General features: G+C 49.1%; 2 protein-coding genes across 3 annotated transcripts; one reads left to right on the top strand and one right to left on the bottom strand.

Moving 5' to 3' along the window:
- Positions 1-2408: 2408 nt before the first annotated feature.
- On the top strand, positions 2409-9271 carry Vamp1 (vesicle associated membrane protein 1). Of its 2 annotated transcripts, none has more exons than XM_055609431.1 (5): positions 2409-2566; positions 5661-5787; positions 6000-6158; positions 6686-6737; positions 7148-9271. In XM_055609431.1, coding segments are annotated over exons 1-5 (357 nt in total). In that variant the 5' UTR covers positions 2409-2564; the 3' UTR covers positions 7165-9271. The 2 variants fall into 2 exon arrangements, with proteins under 2 accessions (XP_055465406.1, XP_055465405.1); XM_055609430.1 differs by having other exon boundaries at positions 8991-9271.
- A 2031-nt stretch (positions 9272-11302) lies between these two features.
- On the bottom strand, positions 11303-18333 carry Tapbpl (TAP binding protein like). Its single transcript, XM_055609458.1, has 7 exons — positions 18114-18333; positions 17148-17375; positions 16751-17023; positions 14764-15102; positions 13219-13512; positions 11834-11920; positions 11303-11668 (listed from the first exon to the last, which is right to left on the bottom strand). Exons 1-7 carry the CDS (start codon positions 18175-18177, stop codon positions 11652-11654), a joined length of 1302 nt encoding a protein of 433 aa, XP_055465433.1. The 5' UTR covers positions 18178-18333; the 3' UTR covers positions 11303-11651.
- Positions 18334-18948: the final 615 nt, after the last annotated feature.

Raw genomic sequence — 18948 nt, forward strand, 5'->3', positions numbered from 1 at the left:
AAACCAAGTCACACCCTCCATGAGGCAAAAGAAAAAAAAAAAAAAAAGCTGGTGGTGGTGGCTCACACCTTTAATCTCAGCCCTCCAGAAGCAGAGGCAGGTGGATCTCTGAGTTTGAAGTCAGCCTGGTCTATAGACCTGTTTCCAGAACAGCCAGGGCTAGGCAGAGAAGCCTATCTTGAAAAACAAAGACAAAAACAAAACAGCATTTAAAGTAACAATTTTTAAAAAAGAAAAATAAATGTCATGTGTGGTAATTATGGCATTTAAATAGGTTCCTTAGTAACAAGATTGGGCACGGGCTTGAATCTAGGATCTTCTCCTTTTTCTTTTCCTCGTTCTTCTGCCATTTTGGCATCTACCGATTTGGGACATTTTGCTCTAGCTCTTACGTCAGATCCACTCACACTGTATTTGTCATACTTCCTCAGGAGCATCAAAACTTGTAAAATGAATGCCAGGTGCTTTAAAGAAAATTCCAGAGGGAGAAGAGAAGTATCATCTGTCTTTCAGGAAATGCTGCATCATCAAAGACTTAATGGCATGCACGTGGGACTAACTACATTATGTGGCTATGTGGACATCTGAGTAAAAAACATGAATCACTGAGAACTAATCTCTGGGGAACAGGATGTAGCTCAGCTGGCAGAGTGATTGGGAGCATGCAAAAGCAGGTATGGTGGTTTACTTCTGTAATCCCAGCACTCAGGAAACAGAAGTAGGAAGATCAGAATTTCAAGGTCATTCTTTGCTATATCTCATGTTCAAAGCCAGCCTGAACTACAGTAATCTCTGTTTTTAAAAAGTCTCTGAACGTGAAGTTTTAGGCGTTATATTAATGTTATTATTTTCTATTTTCCTTTTCATGAATGTCCAAGAGAGAGATATAAAATTCACACTGCATAGAAACCTAAGCTTTCAATAAATGTAAAATAAAAATTCTTAGGCTTAGAAAATGTAATCACATTTATAACTACTTTTAAAGAAGTAAGGCATCAAATGACGTTGAGTTTTACAACTGATGCCTAGGAAAGGGATACTATTGGAAGAAAGAAGAAAAATGTTTACGTATTAAGAGGGGAAAATCGCTTCCACTTAGTTTTTGGAGGAGGTATAAAGAAGAAAGGAGTGGGACTGGAGGGAGATGGCTCAGTGGTTGAGAGGGCACACGGCATTTGTAAGAAGGAGCAAAACCAAAGCCATTTTGAATAAAATTTCCATTTTGAATAAGGGTCAAATAAAGTTTAAGTTACCTTCCTGGGTAACTGCCATCTTGGTTGGCAAGCTGAGACATGAACACTAGGCAAGTCTTCCCGCCACAGATGAATAACCCAACCAATGGGAACAGGATAAGTGTACCACAAAGACATGTTCCGAAGGAAGTCCTTTATCCCTAAATCCTGATTGGTGGGATAACCTGGCACCGATGTTTGTGGTTTTGGAGCTTAAAAGCACTGTTAACATTCTGGCTCAGGGTCACAGTCCAGCTCCTCTGTCTGTTCTGAGGCCCTGATCGATCGTTAACGGCCTGAGTACAATACATTTTGTCATCTGCTAAATAGATACTAAGATGAACATTCTAAGACGCAGTAAGCGCCTCAGTCTGTGTTGTCCCTGACTGGTCAGTTTTGCTGCCTAATTCAAAGACCTTGCTTTGCTGGATTCCTGAGACTGCTTGGGTTGCTCTGGATTCTCGGACCCCAACACTTTTGCAGAGGTTTGGTTCCCAGCACGCGCATGTACTCAAAACCACCTGCAATTCAAGTTCCAGGGGATAAGCCCTCTTCTGACCTCCAAGGGCCCAGGTATGCGATCGTGCAGCAAAAACCTGTACCATAAAATAACAATAAATTAAAAAATTTCTTTTTTTAAAGGCAAAGAAAAAAAGAAGAGAGAGAGACTTCGAAATCAGGTGAGTCTAATTTGTTTCAGGTTTCTGAGTTAACTAAGTCGCTGTGGTGACCTACAAAGAGCAGTTTTAGGGATGACATTCAATTTAGGGCAGGTTTTATCGAAACACAGGAACGAAGTCTTTGCAGGCTTTACGGTCTCAGGCAGGCAGTGTGGCCGGGTGGGCGAGTGGTCAGGGCGTCATGAATACTCATACACTGCTGAACCACCAGGGCCTGTAGGAGTCCAGCGTCTAGGTCACCTGGGTTTCCTGTCCCCAGGTGCTGTGGGCGGGGACAGTAAGAGTGGCAGGAGCCTCCAGCTCCACGATTGGTCGATAGGGCGGGCCTAACTCAAACTCTGAGACCGCCCTCGATGTTGGCCAGCGACGAGGGGAGAACTGTGATTGGTCTAGCCGTAGGGGCGGGGCCACCAGAACATGCCCCGCGTGGATTGGGCCTGGAGAGCTCAACGTCACCCGAGAGGCGCGGCCATCTCTAATAAAGCCGGGAGTCGGCGCCGCACCCGCAGTAAGTTCCAGCGCGGTTAGAGTTCCGGGTGGTCCGTGCGAGGCGGGGCTCGGCGGTTCCGCCTGCTTCAGCCGCAGCGTCTCCCCGCCTGTCTCGTTGCATTCTCCAGAGAGGGGACGGACCTCCACCTCCTCTTTCAGAAAAATGTGAGTTGACTCCGGTCTCGGGTCCTCGACACCTCCTTACCGACTCTTCCCCCGCAGTGTCCGACTCTGCGGGACGGAAAATGGCGCATTGCAGCAGCTGCGGCGACGCCGGGAACCACCAGCTCGCGCCGCCCCCAGACTGGGCCACCCCGGGATGCGGGCAGCGCTCCATCCCGCACCAGCTGCAGCTGGCACTCCACGGCAGGGCGAGGGCGTGGGGGTCCCACGGGCCATTGCACTCTCTCCTCTTGTCTTTGCACCGTGGAACCCCAGAGGGGGAAAAGCGGGGATGCTATAGATTCAGACGGGGAACTCCGAGACCCTTTCTTGTTTGACAGAATCTGTCTCTTAAAGCCCCTGGGCAGACTTTTATAGGTGCACCTGTCCATTCGTGATTCGGGTTGCTTGCAGTCCCTGGGTTTGTGCATTCCCCCCACCCACAGTGTGTAGTGCCTCATGTAAGCAAAGCTGCAGAAACTTACTTGCTAGTTCTGTGGCGCCTCTGAGCATCTCAGAGAGTCTCGGGGGACAGTGGTATGAAATCCTAATGCAGTCGCTTATGCTACGGTGCTTTCCAGTGATCAAGTCCTAGCCAAGTAGTGGAGGAGAAACAGGGGGAACAACAAATTCTTCATTTTATCCAAAACACATAATTTAGTGTTCAGCTGTCTTCGGCATCATCCCTTTTGAAGATCTGTGGCTAGGTAAATTAAGAATTCCCCTTTAGGATCTCACACACACAGAATGAACGATTTTCTTTCGTTCCATTTACTGCCTGGATCTCTTGCCTGGTGCTAGATGTATGTGTGTCCTCCCATGCTGTCTGTCTGTCTTTTGTCTTTGGCTTTTCCAGACAGGGTTTCTCTGTGTAGCTCTCTGACTGTCTCAGAACTTCCTTCATAGACCAGGCTGGCCTTGAACTCAGAGATCCGCCTCCCCCTGCCTCCCAAGTGCTGGGGTTAAAGGTGTGTATCACCATACTCAGCTTGGGTTGCTTCTCTTGACAAAAAAAAAAAAAAAGGTGGGGGGGAGGTTGTATTACATAAGGATTATAACTCCCTGGATAGGTTAGTGTAGAGTGTTTACAAGTAGAAAGGGAAGTGAGCCCACTAAGAGCTTTAATGCTATTTCATCCTTTCTCTTTGAGTTCTGTGGCTTTAACATTCTGTGCATTTTTTCTTTACAAGCCCATAGGTTCTAGATTTTTTTTTTTTTTTTTTGGAGGGGGTGAGGAGGGATCCTTCTTGGCTGACTGGCTCCAGGTAGTTTTATGTGTGATGATTAGAAGGAGGTAGGTAAAGAACCATGGCTAGCGGGGAATCACGAGGTCTCTGACCTTAATCTTGTCATTGGTGCCACCATCCTGGAGAACTTCCAACACTAGCTGCCACCAACTCATTGAGATCCCTGCCTTCGTTCTAGATTGCTTAGCTAGCGGAACAGCAGCGCAAGCCTTGTGCCTCCCAGGGCTTAGCATCCTCCCCTTCCTCTGTGTCTAGGAAGGAAATGGGAAAGTGGCTGTTTAAAGGGAACAAGCCAGTGTAATCTTCTGATACAGCCTCTCTGAGAGGCTGTTATGTCTTGTCTAGGCAATTTCACTCAGTTGTGGAAAGGGAGAGTCTAGGTGTTAATACTAGTGTAAATAATCAAGGAATTTACTTTTTTGCGGCAACTTTCTGATGGTTTAACTTCTACTGTATTTATTCGTGGACTTCTCTGGCAAAGGTAGAGTTTAAGAAATTTCCACTCTTCATCAAATTTTAGATACCTCTCTTTACCTTGCTTGTGAGGTTCCCACAATGGCAGGAAAAAAAAAAAATCTCCTTCTGTAGGTTTGATTCTGGGAACTTGTTAGCCAGTGAATGTCAGAAGTTTATCTTAAAGACTCACAGTTGCTTTGCATGTGGGACCATGCTCTTGACCCCAGTAGATGGAAGGCCGAGACAGGTGGATCTGCTTTTCAGGCTAACCTGGTCCACAATGAAAGTTCCATGACAGCCAGGGCTGCATGAGACCTCATCTCAAAAACAAAACAAAACCCAAAACAATCAAAACAAAAAACAAACCCACTCTGGATTATTCCCTTCTAAGGCCATGGGAATGCTTTGCCTTCTGTGGTCCTGGAAGAGAGACTGGTCCGTACATGCATAGTAGCATAGTTCAATCTCCTCCTTTCTTTCTTTGTTTCTTTCCTTTTCTTTGTTTTGAGACAGGATTTCTCTGTGTAGCCTTGGCTGTCCTGGATTCACATAGATCAGGCTGGCCTTGAACTCACAGCGATCCACCTGCCTCTGCCTCCCTGAGTGCTGAGATTAAAGTCATGCGCCACCATGCCTGGCTCAATTTTTCTTTTCTGATGCAGGGGACTAGGAGAGTATCCTGAGACACTGCCATGTCTTAAGGAGGATGGGACAGAGTGTCTATGCTGCATGCACATGGAGGCTATTTCTAGCATTTTTACTTACGGCCTGTGCTTTTGGAACAAGTAATGTAATTGTTTTAGGTTCCAGATTTAATTTAAATGAGACCCCTGTGTTCTCTGGCAGAAACAATGCAAACAGCTCTGAGTCGCTCCACCTATATAGACTTTGCTCCTACTGACTCTCTAAACTGTCTCTGCAGCAGCTGCAGTGTACCAATTACATTGTGAAACGAACCAGCAAACAGAGCCCCGTCCTTCCCATAAGCAGGGTGAGCTCAGTTGTCCTGACAGTTCAGTCTTGCCTACAGATATCTTCCCCTGGATTGTCCCACTTTACTTCATGTGAAGAGCTTCTAATGGTCTGGCAAATTCCACTAAGGTCAAGACTGGCATATTTATCCCTATGGCCGCTGTGCCAGAGGACGTGCTTGAGTTTGCATCACAGCATAGCCCCAGTCCAGATCTCTTAATGGCACCGGGAGCCTGAGCCAAAGGTTAGGAGAGCTTTCATCCTTTGCTTCACTCTAATCTTCATCCCCATACTTGGGATTGCTGAGGAGCTAAAGTGCCTTCTATTTGCATTCAACCTTTGCTTTGGTGGTATGCGGCGAGGAAGCATGGGGTTCTCTTCTTGTCTCAGTTACTCTGTGTACTGTTTGTTTCTCTCCACAGGTCTGCTCCAGCTCAGCCACCCGCTGAAGGGACAGAAGGGGCTGCTCCAGGTGGGGGTCCTCCTGGTCCTCCTCCCAACATGACCAGTAACAGACGGCTACAGCAAACCCAGGCACAAGTGGAGGAGGTAGGCACCTGGCCCGCTCTATGAGAGTTTCTAAACCAAGAAGCCTGGCTTGTCTTATCTGTTTTCCTCTTTTTTATAGGGGGAAAGGCTCTGGCATGCAAAGCATCCCTTGGATTCATAGGCCCTGGCTTGTGATCTCCCTGGCATCATTCATTTCCTCTGTCTCGGGGGGGGGGTGAATCTCAGCAGCTTTGTCTCTGCAACCCCCTCAGGTGGTGGACATCATGCGTGTGAATGTGGACAAAGTCCTGGAGAGGGACCAGAAGCTGTCAGAGTTGGATGACCGAGCTGACGCCTTGCAGGCCGGAGCGTCACAATTCGAGAGCAGTGCTGCCAAGCTAAAGAGGAAGTATTGGTGGAAAAACTGCAAGGTGGGTTTCCCTGCCCTGAGAGCTTTCCCTTTTCTCACTTCTGGGAGGCAAGAAACCCATTAGCTTCTCCTTTGCCTTCCTCTGAAATCTGGAAGCCTCCTTGGCATGCATTACCTGTATTGGCCACCAGGATAGGCTAGAGTATTCCAAGCCACTTGAGAAAACCCTATGTAGAGGAATTTAGAATTTGGTGAAGTAGCTTTTTCCCACTTGCGTCTTCTGCAGAAATTCTCACCTGGCTCTTTCTCAGACCCCCAACAGCAACATACTGGCTCAGTATATGTAACTTAAATATCTACAACTTCTGTGAGTCCAGCAAACACTTCCTGAAGTTTGCCTTTCCCATTGGAACTTCATGAAAGACAGAGCGGGCAATAGGAACTGAACAAAATGAGGTTTCAGGGCCTATTTCCCGAGGTTGTGACCCTACGGGAAGCAGAGGTCTGTGGGTGCCCTCCCATCTCTAGTCCTGATTCCTTCCTTCCTTCCTGAGTCCAAGGGCTCATGCTCTGTCCGTGTCTCCTCAGATGATGATCATGCTGGGAGCCATCTGCGCCATCATCGTGGTAGTTATTGTAAGTAAGTATCGCTGAGGTTGCCGATGGGGTGACGAGGTGGGAAGGTCCTGGACTCTTCTCCCAGCCCTGCCTGCCTGCCTGCCTGCCTGGGGAGTGGGGCTGCCTGACCGAGGTATGGAGACCGCTGCTGTGGGATCATCGCCTGGTTCGGGAGGGAGGAAGGGCAAAGACAAGGCAACTCCTTGATGGATAAGCCTTCCCCCAGCAAGGAATTGTGGGGAGAAGGCCCCTTCTGCTGAGGGAGGGGGGTTGTGCTTTTTGTCACTGGCTTGGGTCCAAGGGAGACTTTGGGGCTGGGATAACTGCAAGTGAGAGACCCGAATGTCTAGGAATGTGATGTAACTTGCCCTCTTGTTTTCTCCTGTCTCTTTTTTTCTTCTCCATCTGGGACTTCCTGATTCCTGTGTCCAGTCTACTTTTTTACTTGAGAATGTACCATCCCTTCCCTGTTCTCCATTGCCATCCAAGCTCATGTCTTTTTCCCTCTGTTTGCTCTCTCAACAAACTCCTCCATCTACCTTTCTCCACTCTAGCCCAGGCCTCTCCATCATCCATCCTCCTTTTTTGTTGCATTCATTTGCACTCTCTTCCTCAACACTGGAAATGCTGCTCGTGGCACACACAGTCTTGAAGTCACTATCCAAAGAGCAACAGCTGGCACCTCCTCCTTACCCATTTAGTGTGTACCCCAGAGCTTAAAAGAGTGTGGCTAAAGGAAGGAGGAGGACAGGAATGGCAGAGGTGAAGTGTCTGAGAAGCTGGCATGGCTGAGGGGGGGAGAAGGATATTTGTGTCCATAGCGTCTTTTAGAAAGGCTCTCCTTCGGAAAGGGGAGCAAGAATAGTTTGGAAGTAGTAGCTTGCTGCCTATTTTATATATATGTAATAGTTGGGAACTACTTCCTGCTGCCCTCATTTTGGAACTCCCCCTACCCCATACCAGGCCTATCTTGAGTCCTAGAGGTCTGTTTAAAGACCAACTTTGAGTCCCTTTTAGAAAGTCAAACTTGTATTTTGTAGTTAATGCCTGTCAGTCCAAGAATTTCTGTCTCTGGGGGATTTACAGCCTTTTACCTTGTTCTCTGTAGGCCTAGAAAACAAGTCCTTACTGATTCTAAAAGCAGCAGGAGATGCTTTCTCCTAGAAGCTGCCCACGTGCTTCTGATTAGGAGCTGCTCCCTTTATGTCTCCTGAAGCACTTTATGTTGTTCATGAGGGCACCGGATAATTTCAATGGATCGGGGGCTTTGACAGTAACAGGCTTTTGGGAATATGCTTCTTGACCCCTCATTAGTGGAAGTCCTCTATCTCCCCTGCTGTTGATAAAGGGATATGAGAGTTAAATGGTGAGGCTCCCCGGCTCCCCCAGAACCCTTTCCTCCACACCACCCCTGTGTTCTTGCCTCAGACCGGGATGAGGCAGGAAGGCCTTTCCAGATTGAGAGAAGTCCAGCAAAGCCCACAGCTTGGCCTTGGATAGGAGGGTAGCAGCCTGTGACAGGTGTACTGTGAACTGCTGTGCCGCATGAGGCCTCACATCTGCAGCTGCCTGCTACTCTTCCTTCAGCTCCTTCCCAGAACCACCCTTGCCCATCTGAATTCTGCACTGCCTCCTTTCTTTCATTACCCTTGCATGCTTTATGAGTACAGACATTGGAATCCGAGGATAGGAGCTGCTCAGTCTGTCTTGGGAGCTTCTGCTAAGCCTCACAATAGGCTGCTGCATGGGATAAACCCAGGTGCGAGGGGAGAAGGGCAGGTGGGAGCCGGAGGGGAATGTTCTCAGGCCTTTATTCCTTCTGTCCTCTGGCCCACAAGCAGGAACAGGCTGGAGTCATGCTAGGCTGGGTACCCACTTTCCACGCAGCAGCATTTCATTCTGCAAAACCATTCTTCCTTTCCCTTTGCCCATTTCCCACATTCCCTTCGTCCTGCCTCAGGGCAGGACTGAAGAGCTGGAAGAAAGCAGTCAGTGTACCCTCCCAGCGTTCCCCTGGAAGGTCTCCACTATCCTCTGGGCTTCTTTTGCTAATTCAGGGGGGTCACCGCTGGAGAAGAACCAACAGTGTCCTCGATGTATCCCAAGCCTGGAGCAAATTTACCCTGTTGGCCCACCCAGCCCTAGCACAGGAATTATTTCCTGGGTTCTGCCCCTCTGAGGCTTACCAGGTGTAGTTGGCTTTGTTCTTTTGGGGGTGTTAGCCCTTCTACTTTCTTTCTCACCCCACCCTGAACCCTCTTCTGTGTCTTTGCAGTCTCCTTCCCCCTCCACCCATGTGCATGAGCAAGTATACAGTAAACCCTGGGACTTTGCCGTCAGTTGAAGTCAAGCTTCCCACATCCCCTTCTTTGGTTTGCCATGAGATGATGTGGGGTTTCCATTGTGTCTGTCATTACCTGTCTGTCTTTTTCCTAACCCAGTCTCATAGTTTATGTATAGCAGTAAGAGTTCTTCCACCAAAGGCATGTGACATATTTACCAATTTCATGTATTCTCAACAAAGGCGAAAAATACAGATTCCTACCACAACACCGACTTCATTGTTGTTTGGGTCGTACTTCGTCGTTGTTCGTTGTTTGGGTTGTGCCAGGGAGATGGGGTGGGGAAGAAGCTGCTGTTCTGTGCTGGCTGCGGGCCAGAAGGGCTGACGCACGTGTGTTCTTTGCTCTTCCTGGAGATTAAAGTCCCTGTGTTGGCAGAGGAAGTGGTCTGTGCCCTTACCCTTCGTACCTGAAGCAGCCAGCCCTTGCAGGTGCTGGTGACAGGAAGTGATGACAGGAAGCTGAGTGGGCACCTCATGCTGGCAAACAGTCTCGGGCTTTCTCAGGCCCCTCCCAGGCCTCCACCTGATTGTCATGTTTTAAGGGTTGTATGAGGCTTCCCAGCCCGTACCTCCTTTCATCTTCATTAGTAATTTGCCCCCTCTTTTAGTTTAATTTTTATTTTCTGTGTTTTTTTTTCCAGTGTGCACCATTGTGCTTATCTCATAAATGGATTCTCCATACTAAAGTCTTCTGAAATAGCAAGTTCAGTTTAAGATCTACTCATACTCCTTTTATCGTGGGAGTGTTTGCCTGCACGTGTGTATTTACACACGTATGCCTGGCAACCCAGAAGAGGGTGTCAGAGCCCACGGAACTGGAAGTGCACGTGGTTGTGTGCCACCAGGTAGGTGTTGGGGAGTGAACCCAGGTCTTCTGAAAGAGCACCCAGTGCTCTAACCACTGGGCCATCTCCAGCCCCTCCCCCATCTCCTTTAAAGACATTGTTCTGTTCCTAACAATGTCTACAAAAAACTGGCTTCTAAACATTGAATTTTTTTTTTTTTTTTCCTGAGACAAGGTTTCTCTGTGTAGCCTTGGCTGCCTTGGAACTCACTCTGTAGGCCAGAGTCTTCGAACTCAGAGAGATCTGCCTCTCGAGTGTTGTGATCAAAAACATGCGCCACCATTCTTGGTTTAATCTTTAAAAATGTATTTCGGGCTGGAGAGCTGGCGGGCTCGGCAGTTCAGAGCACTTGTTGGTAGAGGACCTGGGTTTGATTCCCAGCATCCACACGATGGCTCACAAGCAGGTGTAACTCCAGTCCTGGGGGATGTTCTCTTCTGGTACCAGGCACATAGGTGGTGCACATACCTACATGTAGACAAAAACACTCAACACACATAATAAAATAAATCTAAAAAGACCTTTCAGAGGACCTGGATTCAGTCTTCAGCACCCACATGGCAGCTCACAGCTGTTGATAACAGTAGTTCCAGGGGATCCAGTGTCCCATGTGACCTCGTGGTGCGCACACACACACTCAGGCACACGTACATAAACAAAGATATTAAAGGGATATTTGTTTTTATGTTATGTGTATCCCTGCTTTTCTTTTTTTGTTTTGGTTTTTGTTTTTCAAGGGAGGTTTTCTCTGTATAGCCTTGGCTGTCCTAGACTCACTTTGTAGACTAGGCTGGCCTCAAACTCACAGAGATCTGCCTGCCTCTGCCTCCCTGAGTGCTAGGATCATAGGTGTGCACCATTGTGCCCAGCTGTGTATACCTGATTTTCCTGCATGTATGTCTGTGTACTAAATGTATGTCTGGTACCCAAGGAGGCCAGAAGAGGGTGTTGGGTCTCTTAGAATGAATTACAGATGATTATGAGCTGCCATGTGCTGCTGGGAACCAAATCAAGGTCCCCTGGAAGAGCAATCAGTGCTCCTAACCACTGACTTATCTCCGGCCTCCCCTGTCCTTTTTTTTTTTTTTTTTTAAATAGACCTTACAATCCAGTTTTTATATACCTAGCTGCACTGCAGCCACATGGTATTTCACAGAAGTGACCCCAAGAAGCCTCTCCTGCAGTGTGGGAGTGTAGGCTGAGCCTCACAGAACTCCTGCAGCTGTCTGAAAGGTGAGAACCCTAATCTCTGATTATACAACAGTGGAGATGGAGCCTGTCAGGCCTCTGAGGGCTTCTGCTTCAGACCTTGAAGAAACTGCAAGGTGGAGCAGCTAGGAATGGCGACCCAGGGCTCTGTCAGGACCAACAGGGAGAAAGAAAAGAAAGTAGAAAGGCTGTAGACCCAACGTGTTTTTATTTTACAATGTTAGAGTTTGTGAGTGGTGGCCAACCCCTACACTCTTTCCCCCTCTCTCCTTACTTGCCCCTTCTTTGGTTTCTCATGTCAAATATATCCTTTGGTGTCAGCCTCCACTCAGATAACTGCCCTCTCTTGTCACCTCCCTTTTCATCGGCCCAGGGTTCTCTTCTCAACGGTGAAGGAAGGCAGAGACCAGTACAGACCAGGGCCAGTACCTCACTCCCACATGTGGTGCCTCCTTCAGGCCTTTCTCAGTCCCACACCTCAGCATAAGGTTATTCCAGTAGCTGCAGCACGAGTGCTCTCCTTTTTACCCAGAGTGCCTCATAGTCTTGGTAGACCTTGACGAAGAAGTTGAGAGAAAGCAGACAAGATTGGTTTCAGATGGGGTCATTCCACAAGCAGATGTTGGGGGTACAGTAGAAACATCTGGAACTTGGCACTTTGGGCTTCATCCCTGGTTTGGGTGGGTAGGTACTTAGTAGTGGATTTATCCACAAACTCACCTTGTATCCGAAGTCCCAGAAACAACAGCCCCAAAACGAAGAGAGTGCTGGCCAAGATGACTCCAAAGGCTCCTCTCTGCTCTGTGGCTGAGAATGAACAGAAAACCATGTGCTGAGCCCTTGCCTTCCTCTCTTTCGGAAGCGAGCTCTGGGGTAGATGCTTGTGAATCCTCACTGGAGGACCCATTCCCATGCGCACAGCAACACCTGCATTTGCTCTAGGCTGTCAGATTGTGCACTGCTGTTCTGCCTCTTCTCACATCAGGGTTTTGTTGTTCCAAGACAGGGTCTCACTGACATCCAAGCTGGCTTTGAACTTAGAATCCTGCAGCCTTCTAGTGCTGTGATGATAGACACATGCCGCTATACCCCACCCCACCTCAGGACATTCGGAAATGTTTTACAAAAGAGATCGCGGTTGTCCTAATGACGGACAGCAAATAGCGGGGGAATGATGTGAGCCAAAACAAAACTCAGTTTTGCAGAAGCTCATAGTCTAGTGAGCAACCAGATAATATCCTGGGCTCTTGGATCTTTTCATTTTGAGGTGCATATCCTCCCCTGCTTAAAACTCAAACATTCCGTGGCCTTTGGGATGAAGTTCTAGTGTGTGGCCCACTGAGATTATAGGGTGTAAACTTGTAAGGGCTTTCCTTTATATTTCCTCTTTTACTGTTTATTGGTAGAGAACCTTTGCTCAGTGTGCAAATACCAGAAGATGAGTGCTGGGTATGGAGATGGTGTCGGCAGTCCTAGCTCTTGGGGAGGCTGAGTAGGAGAATTGCTTGGCAGAGGTGTTTGAGGCCAGCCTGAGTAACAGTAAGACCTATTTCCAAAAATAAATAGGAGGTGGAATGTGTGAGAGCATCCTTAAAGGCTGAGTATGTTGGGGGTGGAGAGTTGCCTGAGTAGTTAAGAGTCTTGCAGAAGACCTGGTTTCATTCCCTACACCCCCAGGGTGGCTCGTAGCCATCTGCCACTCCAGTTCCAGGGGATCTGAGGCCCGCTTTTTGGCATCCATGAGCATTGTATGCACACAGTGCACTTATACCAGGCAAACCACTGAAACGTAAACTATTCAGAGCTTGGTCATGTCGGTGTGCAAGTGTGATCACCTTGAAATATCATTGCCTCCTGCCCTTTGTCTCACATACCCTTAGCTATGGCCATAAGTTCTCTGTAGGTTGGACAATTTGATTTTCATGTGGGCTGTGCTTCCTGTCTAAAGGGATCGCTTCCTGCTGAACTACCTAACTGGGCTCAAGTATCTGTTCTGGGGACGATAAAGTCAAGATTGCATGGGCATCAGCACAAAGCCAAAGATGACATGGAAGTTGAGGAGTCCAGGCCTGAGTACGGAGGAAGAGAAAGGACACTCCGAGTACCTGTGTGTGGAGAAACGCTCATGCTGACTGTAAGGGGCTCCTCCAGGGAGATATGGGTAACTTGGCAGATGTAAGTGGCACCCGAGGAGCCTGGCTCGGCCGTCACGGTGGAAGTGACGCTGTAGGTTCCCACCATGCTTTGCCTGAGGTTGGAGAAGGAGGCACCGGGGACTTGGGCTGGAATTCCACCCAGCTCCTCTCGAATCCATGTCACCACCACATCCAGAGGATAGTAGCCAGCAATGCTGCAGATGAGATCCTTGTTTGCCAAGTTCAGCTGAACTTTGGGGGGAGCTGCAGAAAGCGTGAGGAATAGGATTACGGCGGCGAATGACACATTTTGAGAGGGAAGGAAGGTTGCAGAGAGGGAAGCTTCTCAGTGTTTGAAGGGGTTAGGGAGAGGGCGCTACTTGGACTCAGATTCTAAAAGGATACACTTTTTTCTGGAACTTTGAAGTCAATGACGAGACAGCACGCTTTTTTTTTTTTTTTTTTTTCTTAATGGAGCTGGGAATTCAACCTAGGACCTTCCAAGGACTAGCAAGTGCTATACCACTGAGCCACACGCTCTGCCCTTGGTCTGCTCCCTATCACCTCTGCAGCCAGTGATTGCTTATTTCGATCAGGACTGCTGCTTCTCGCTGTCCTTGGCTGCCTGCTGCCCCTCAGGAAGTTTTGGGAGCATAGCTTGAAGGTCTAGAATGTCTTCAGATCACCAGAGAAACCAAGAATGTTAGGCCTGCAGGATTGTCTTTCTAATAGGAAAGATGGCAAACCTGTTCTTCCATCCAGAAAGCTGGGAATTGGAGGTGATTAACAGCCTGGTGATTTTGTGATCTGTTGGGCCAGGCCACATCAAGCATCTACAACCAGGACTGTAGGTGGCTAGTAATCTAAATGACCCTTACAGCCAGGGGCTCCCCAAGCTCCCACATGCAGGGCCAGAGGTGGCTCATAGCCCGAATGATCTCTATACTCTCTGTACGACTGAGACCAGCCCAGAGCCTTCCCTAGGCCCTAAAGCTGGTACAGGTGGCCCATTTCTTAGAAGAAATGACACGTACCCCGAGTTTTGATATAATTACGGGAGATTGCATTACATCAGGAAACTTTTCCCCCCAATTATATTGTGTTTAAATTTGTTGGGAATAAACCGCCTAATATCATATTCCCCAGGTCTGACCCAGGTTGACAAAGTCAATCTGAACTGAGTTTTCATTCTCATCTCCTCGTGGTTTGCTTCCCTGCCTAGACACCTGCAGCGTCCCCTCAGGAAGTGGCCCAGGGGGCTGAAATTACAGATGGCCAGCCAGGGCTGTAAGATTCTGGGCTATTTATTTCTTTGGGGGGAATTATCTTGGTGTTCAGATAATCTGGTGCCACCAGTGCCTCCAGGATGAGGGTGGCGTTTAGGTTGTGAGAGTGCACTTTCTCTCAGGAAAAAGTCCCTCTGGGTTTGGATTCTAGTCTGGAAAACACTCCCACAGGCACATACCCGCCCCCTCCCCCCGCCTTGTCCCCAGAATAACTGAGGCCTGACTTTACCTAAGACGTTAAGAGGGACGATCTGTTGAGCTTGGTACAGAGAGGTCGCGATCTGGCAGATGTAGTTCCCCTCATCCTTCAGAGTGAGGTTGGGTAAGGTGAGGGAGGCATCCCCCGCCGTGTGTAGCTGTTCAGGGTCCAGCGAGGCACCCTTGCGCTTTTCCTGCACCTGCCCTGTCTTCCAGCTGTATACAAGCTGGCCACTGCCTCTATGCTGCAGCCGCCACTCCACGCCAATGAGGTCCAGGTCTGGTGCCATGGAGAAACTGCAGTGCAGAGAGACAGAGGACCCCACCAGATGACTCAGGGTTTGGGTCTCCGATGTCACCTGGAACTCCACTGCAGAGAGAAGAAAAAGGTGACTATGGACTGTTTCCTCCTTGAGGTCCCCTGGCCTCCAAACTGGGGACAGACAGCTTGTACTGATTGATTGGTTCATTTCCTGTCCAATGGAGCCACAAACAAATGGCGCTCTGCAAGGTGCAAGGGCAGCACGGCATACGTGAGAGTCAGAACTCGTGATCCTCCTGTTTCAGTCTCTCCAGTGTTAGGACTGCGGGTGTGTTCAAACACACCCAGTTTTACTGTTCTTCTCTCCATGAATAAAGTACTCCTAAGTTCTATGTGCACAGGACCCCCTTGCTACTATGAGTGAAGCGCCCCCAACCCTGATATGCTTCTGAGGTCACTGGTGATTGCGAAGGGAATGGCCTTGACTTTCAGCTATGAGCGATGACTGTACGTAGGAACATTTGGGGGTGAGGTGTTGTGGTACCTGTGGCCTAGTCATTTCGCAGGGAGAATATGTGTCTGTTTTAGTAGAGGGGAAGTATGACGGTTGGTGAAGTAGGTCAAGGCTGTGTGGGTGTATGCTGCTTCCCTTTTGTAGGTCTAAATAATCTCAGAAAGGGAGAATCACTAAAGCCACACAAGGCCTGTCGTAAATGCTGGATGTCTCTTCTAGTGTCGAGGTATACTTAGAAAGGGCCTTTGAGCCAGTGGGTACTGCAGGCCTGTACTGTCAGCTACTCGGGGAGGCATAACAGGATTACAAGTTCAAGGCCTGCCTGGACATTTTGGTGAGACCCCTGTTTAACAGTAAAAACTGAGAAGGGAGTTGTAGCTGGAGCTCAGTGGCGGAACAGTTGTTTAGCACAAGGCTTTAGGTTCAGTCCTCAGTACAGGACAAATGCTGAAGGTGAATGTTTCTAGGGATAGGAGAGAAACCCCTTCATCTTCGTCTTCTGTTGACTCAATTTTCTCCACTTTGGAGACAGGATATTGAGCTGGACTCTCCAGATACCTATCATCATGTTCTCTCTCTCTCTTTTTTTTTTTTTTAACCTGGTAGGGAGGTGGTAGGTGCTGGAGGACAAAGACTGGGGTTCACTAGGAAGAGGCACCAAACAAATTCTGTCTCCCAGTGCCCTGCTGTAACTGCCTCGAAGCGTCAGACCAGCCTTGCTTTTCCCTGGGTGGAAACAGGTGCTTGCGGAGATAAAAGAGCAGTGACAACTTGCCTAGACAGAGTAACCTCGCATTGCTCTCCCACGACAGCCCAGGGAGAGAAAAAGCCTCTCCATTTTGGAGAAAACACCTGATGGTGGTTATGCTTTGACCCTCACGTAAGGATCTCCCAGCATCCCCTCTTCTTGACTCGGACTATTTTAGAAAGAAAAGATGAAGGTCTGTGGGGTACCCCAGGAGGACCTATAAGTTAGATCACAGATTTGGTTTTCTTCCTTCCGTCCGATCTCTCGCCACAAAAAAACAAAGCAGAGGAACCTTGGGGCTAACGAGTGGGTAAAGGTACTCGCTGCCAAGCCTAGCAGACTAGTTCAGTTCCTGGAACCCACATGGTAGAAGGAGAGACCCAACTCCTGCACCTGTGTGCTGTGGCATGTACACACCACTAAATGTAATAAAACTTAAAAAAAAAAAAACAAAAAAAAACCATTCTTGTGCCACTGCTTTTTTATTTTCTCACCTTCAGTCCTCACCGTACCCTCGGGGCTCAGGGGTAGGTTCAGAGTAGGATGCCAGACAGCTCCAGTTTCAGCATCTGTTCGAGTCTTCATCACCATGGAGACACTGGGTCCGCCTCTAGATACCTGAATGTTGCTGATGAACCAAACTGTTCTCTCAGAACTGGCCTCTTGTCTGGCCTGGAGGAAGTACTGGGAGATCTCACAGGTCACCAACCTCCCGCTGCAGTCCGCATGGAGCAAAGCCTCTGCCTGGGGAATCTGTACCAAGTCCACTGGGGAGAGGAGAGGCACATGGGAGTGATGTTGGATGGACCGGCAGATGGGAAGCGGGTGTGGGTAGGTGGGGCTGGGAACAGGGCTGTCCCCACGAGGAAGCCCAGGACGGACAGCTTTTACCTGAGGCCTCGAAGACGACGGGGGAACCATCCTTGGCTGCCGTGCTCCCTTGGAAATCTGTGATGCCCTCCAGGGAGCCATCTTCCAGCACTGGCACCTGCTTCAGCACCAGCAAGGCCTTCTCCCTGTCCCCACTGCTGGCAAAAGCCCCTTGGTGCCTGTCCTCTGCCACCAAGAGGCACTCTAAGACTATGTCCGTGGCCTGCCGTCTTTCTGCTGTGGGGGGCTCTGCAGGGAAAGTGGGGTGAGCACGCTCGCTCCCCACCCCTCCCCCAACCGTGGGCCCATCACCAGGTCATGTTGCCCTTTGGGTCCGCTTTCTTGGTGTCTTTACATCCTCTATAAACCCAGCTTCGGGGAGGCACCTGCTACCCAAGTGAATCATTGTTCGTTCTAGATCTGCCCTGCTCAGAGCCAGATGATTTATGCTTTCATATATTTCTACATTCTAAACGTGGGGTGCAAGGAACGCTCTTGGAGGGAACTCCCAGTTTAAAAACCAAAACCCAAACCAAAGGAACAAAAATTTGCCATGGCGGAGAGGAGCAGGGGCACTTGCTGTTCCCAGGAATGCTGACAGCCGGTTTCTCATTTCCCAACCTGCCCCGGGTCCTCTGCTTTCTGTCATTGCTGTGGCCTCTAGCCTCCCCTACTAGGAGTCACCTCCCAAGTGATTTCTTAGCCTGGGGAGCCCCTTCCTCTGCTTCAGCTCACAGGGCCGTGTCCTCTCACAGCTGCTTCCACAGAGGAAGCCTCTCTCTACTTTTTTTTTTTTTGTGTGTGTGTGTGGTGGGTTCTGTACCCCTCTCCAAATTGGGTTCCTCATGTTGTTAAATGCTCATCTGCGGGGCTTAGAAACCAAGAGGAAGCTGCTGCTGTTCCGGGTAGCCGGCTCCCTGGAGCTCCCTTAGCTCAGCGCCCCTCCCTTCCTGCTTCCCCACCCCCCAGCCAGATCTCCGCACTCACCAATCCCGGCTGCCCCAGAGAGAGCCAAACAGAGCAGCAGACACCAGCCGGGCTCCGAGCCCATGGAGGCTGCTCGCAGGCCCTTCCGTGCCGGCTGCCTTCTCTGCAGCTCCCCGGCTAGAGAGGGTTCTCTGAGCACCCCTCACTTGCCTAACTAACCGCCTGTGGTCTCTGTTCTCTTGCCTGCTTCTCTTTCACTTTCACTTCAACCGCCTTTGTCGCCCTGAGGCCAATAGCAGCAGCAGCCGGAACCCTGCTCCCTTTCATACGCCCTGCACCCAAGAAATCCCAGGTGATTTCAAAACCTGCTCTCACCACCTGGTTTTGCTGCCAGCCTTAACCGTGAGAAAGCTGGAGAGGGGATGGAGCCAGAACATAGATCCCCAGGAGTCTAGACCCTTCTTCCAGACTACTTCTTTTTCCTTATGTGGGTTGCTCGTATTTGAAGCTGACCTTCTTCCCAGCCTCCGTTAACCCTTCTTCCTCTTCCTCCTCTTGTTTCTGTTTTTCCTCTAAGTTTGTAGGAAGGGAAATAACAGGTGGAGCTTTCACAGCCCCAATGTCGCTGGAGTCCCTGGGCCATATGGCCTGCCTATGGTTTCCGATGCTTACCTACACTGAGAGACAAGGACAGTGCATATAGAACTAGAAAAATGAATTTATTTACAGTTTTAGGGTAAACTGGGAGAAAGTCTCTGCTTTGCTCACAGCAGTGTCACAACTTACGGAGAAGACAAAACCAAAGCCAGGAAGTCTGTGTGTCATTAGATAATGTCTCTTGTGGAAGGTCAGTCCTGGCACCAAGGCTCCTGCTGGTGGCCCATTAAATTAAAAA

The sequence above is a fragment of the Psammomys obesus genome, unplaced genomic scaffold, assembly GCF_907164565.1.
Source record: "Psammomys obesus unplaced genomic scaffold, mPsaObe1.curated_primary_1811, whole genome shotgun sequence".
NCBI classification, from domain to species: domain Eukaryota; kingdom Metazoa; phylum Chordata; class Mammalia; order Rodentia; family Muridae; genus Psammomys; species Psammomys obesus.

Coding starts and splice junctions, on each gene's coding strand:
- Vamp1 (XM_055609430.1), top strand. Junction 5,788..5,999: donor CCCAGGCACAAGTGGAGGAG/GTAGGCACCTGG, acceptor CAACCCCCTCAG/GTGGTGGACATCATGCGTGT. Junction 6,738..8,990: donor CATCGTGGTAGTTATTGTAA/GTAAGTATCGCT, acceptor GTGTCTTTGCAG/TCTCCTTCCCCCTCCACCCA.
- Tapbpl (XM_055609458.1), bottom strand. CDS start 18,177: ATGGGCTCGGAGCCCGGCTGGTGTCTGCTGCTCTGTTTGGCTCTCTCT. Junction 15,103..16,750: donor GGGTACGGTGAGGACTGAAG/GTGAGAAAATAA, acceptor TTCTCTCTGCAG/TGGAGTTCCAGGTGACATCG. Junction 11,921..13,218: donor GAGCGTTTCTCCACACACAG/GTACTCGGAGTG, acceptor GTTCATTCTCAG/CCACAGAGCAGAGAGGAGCC.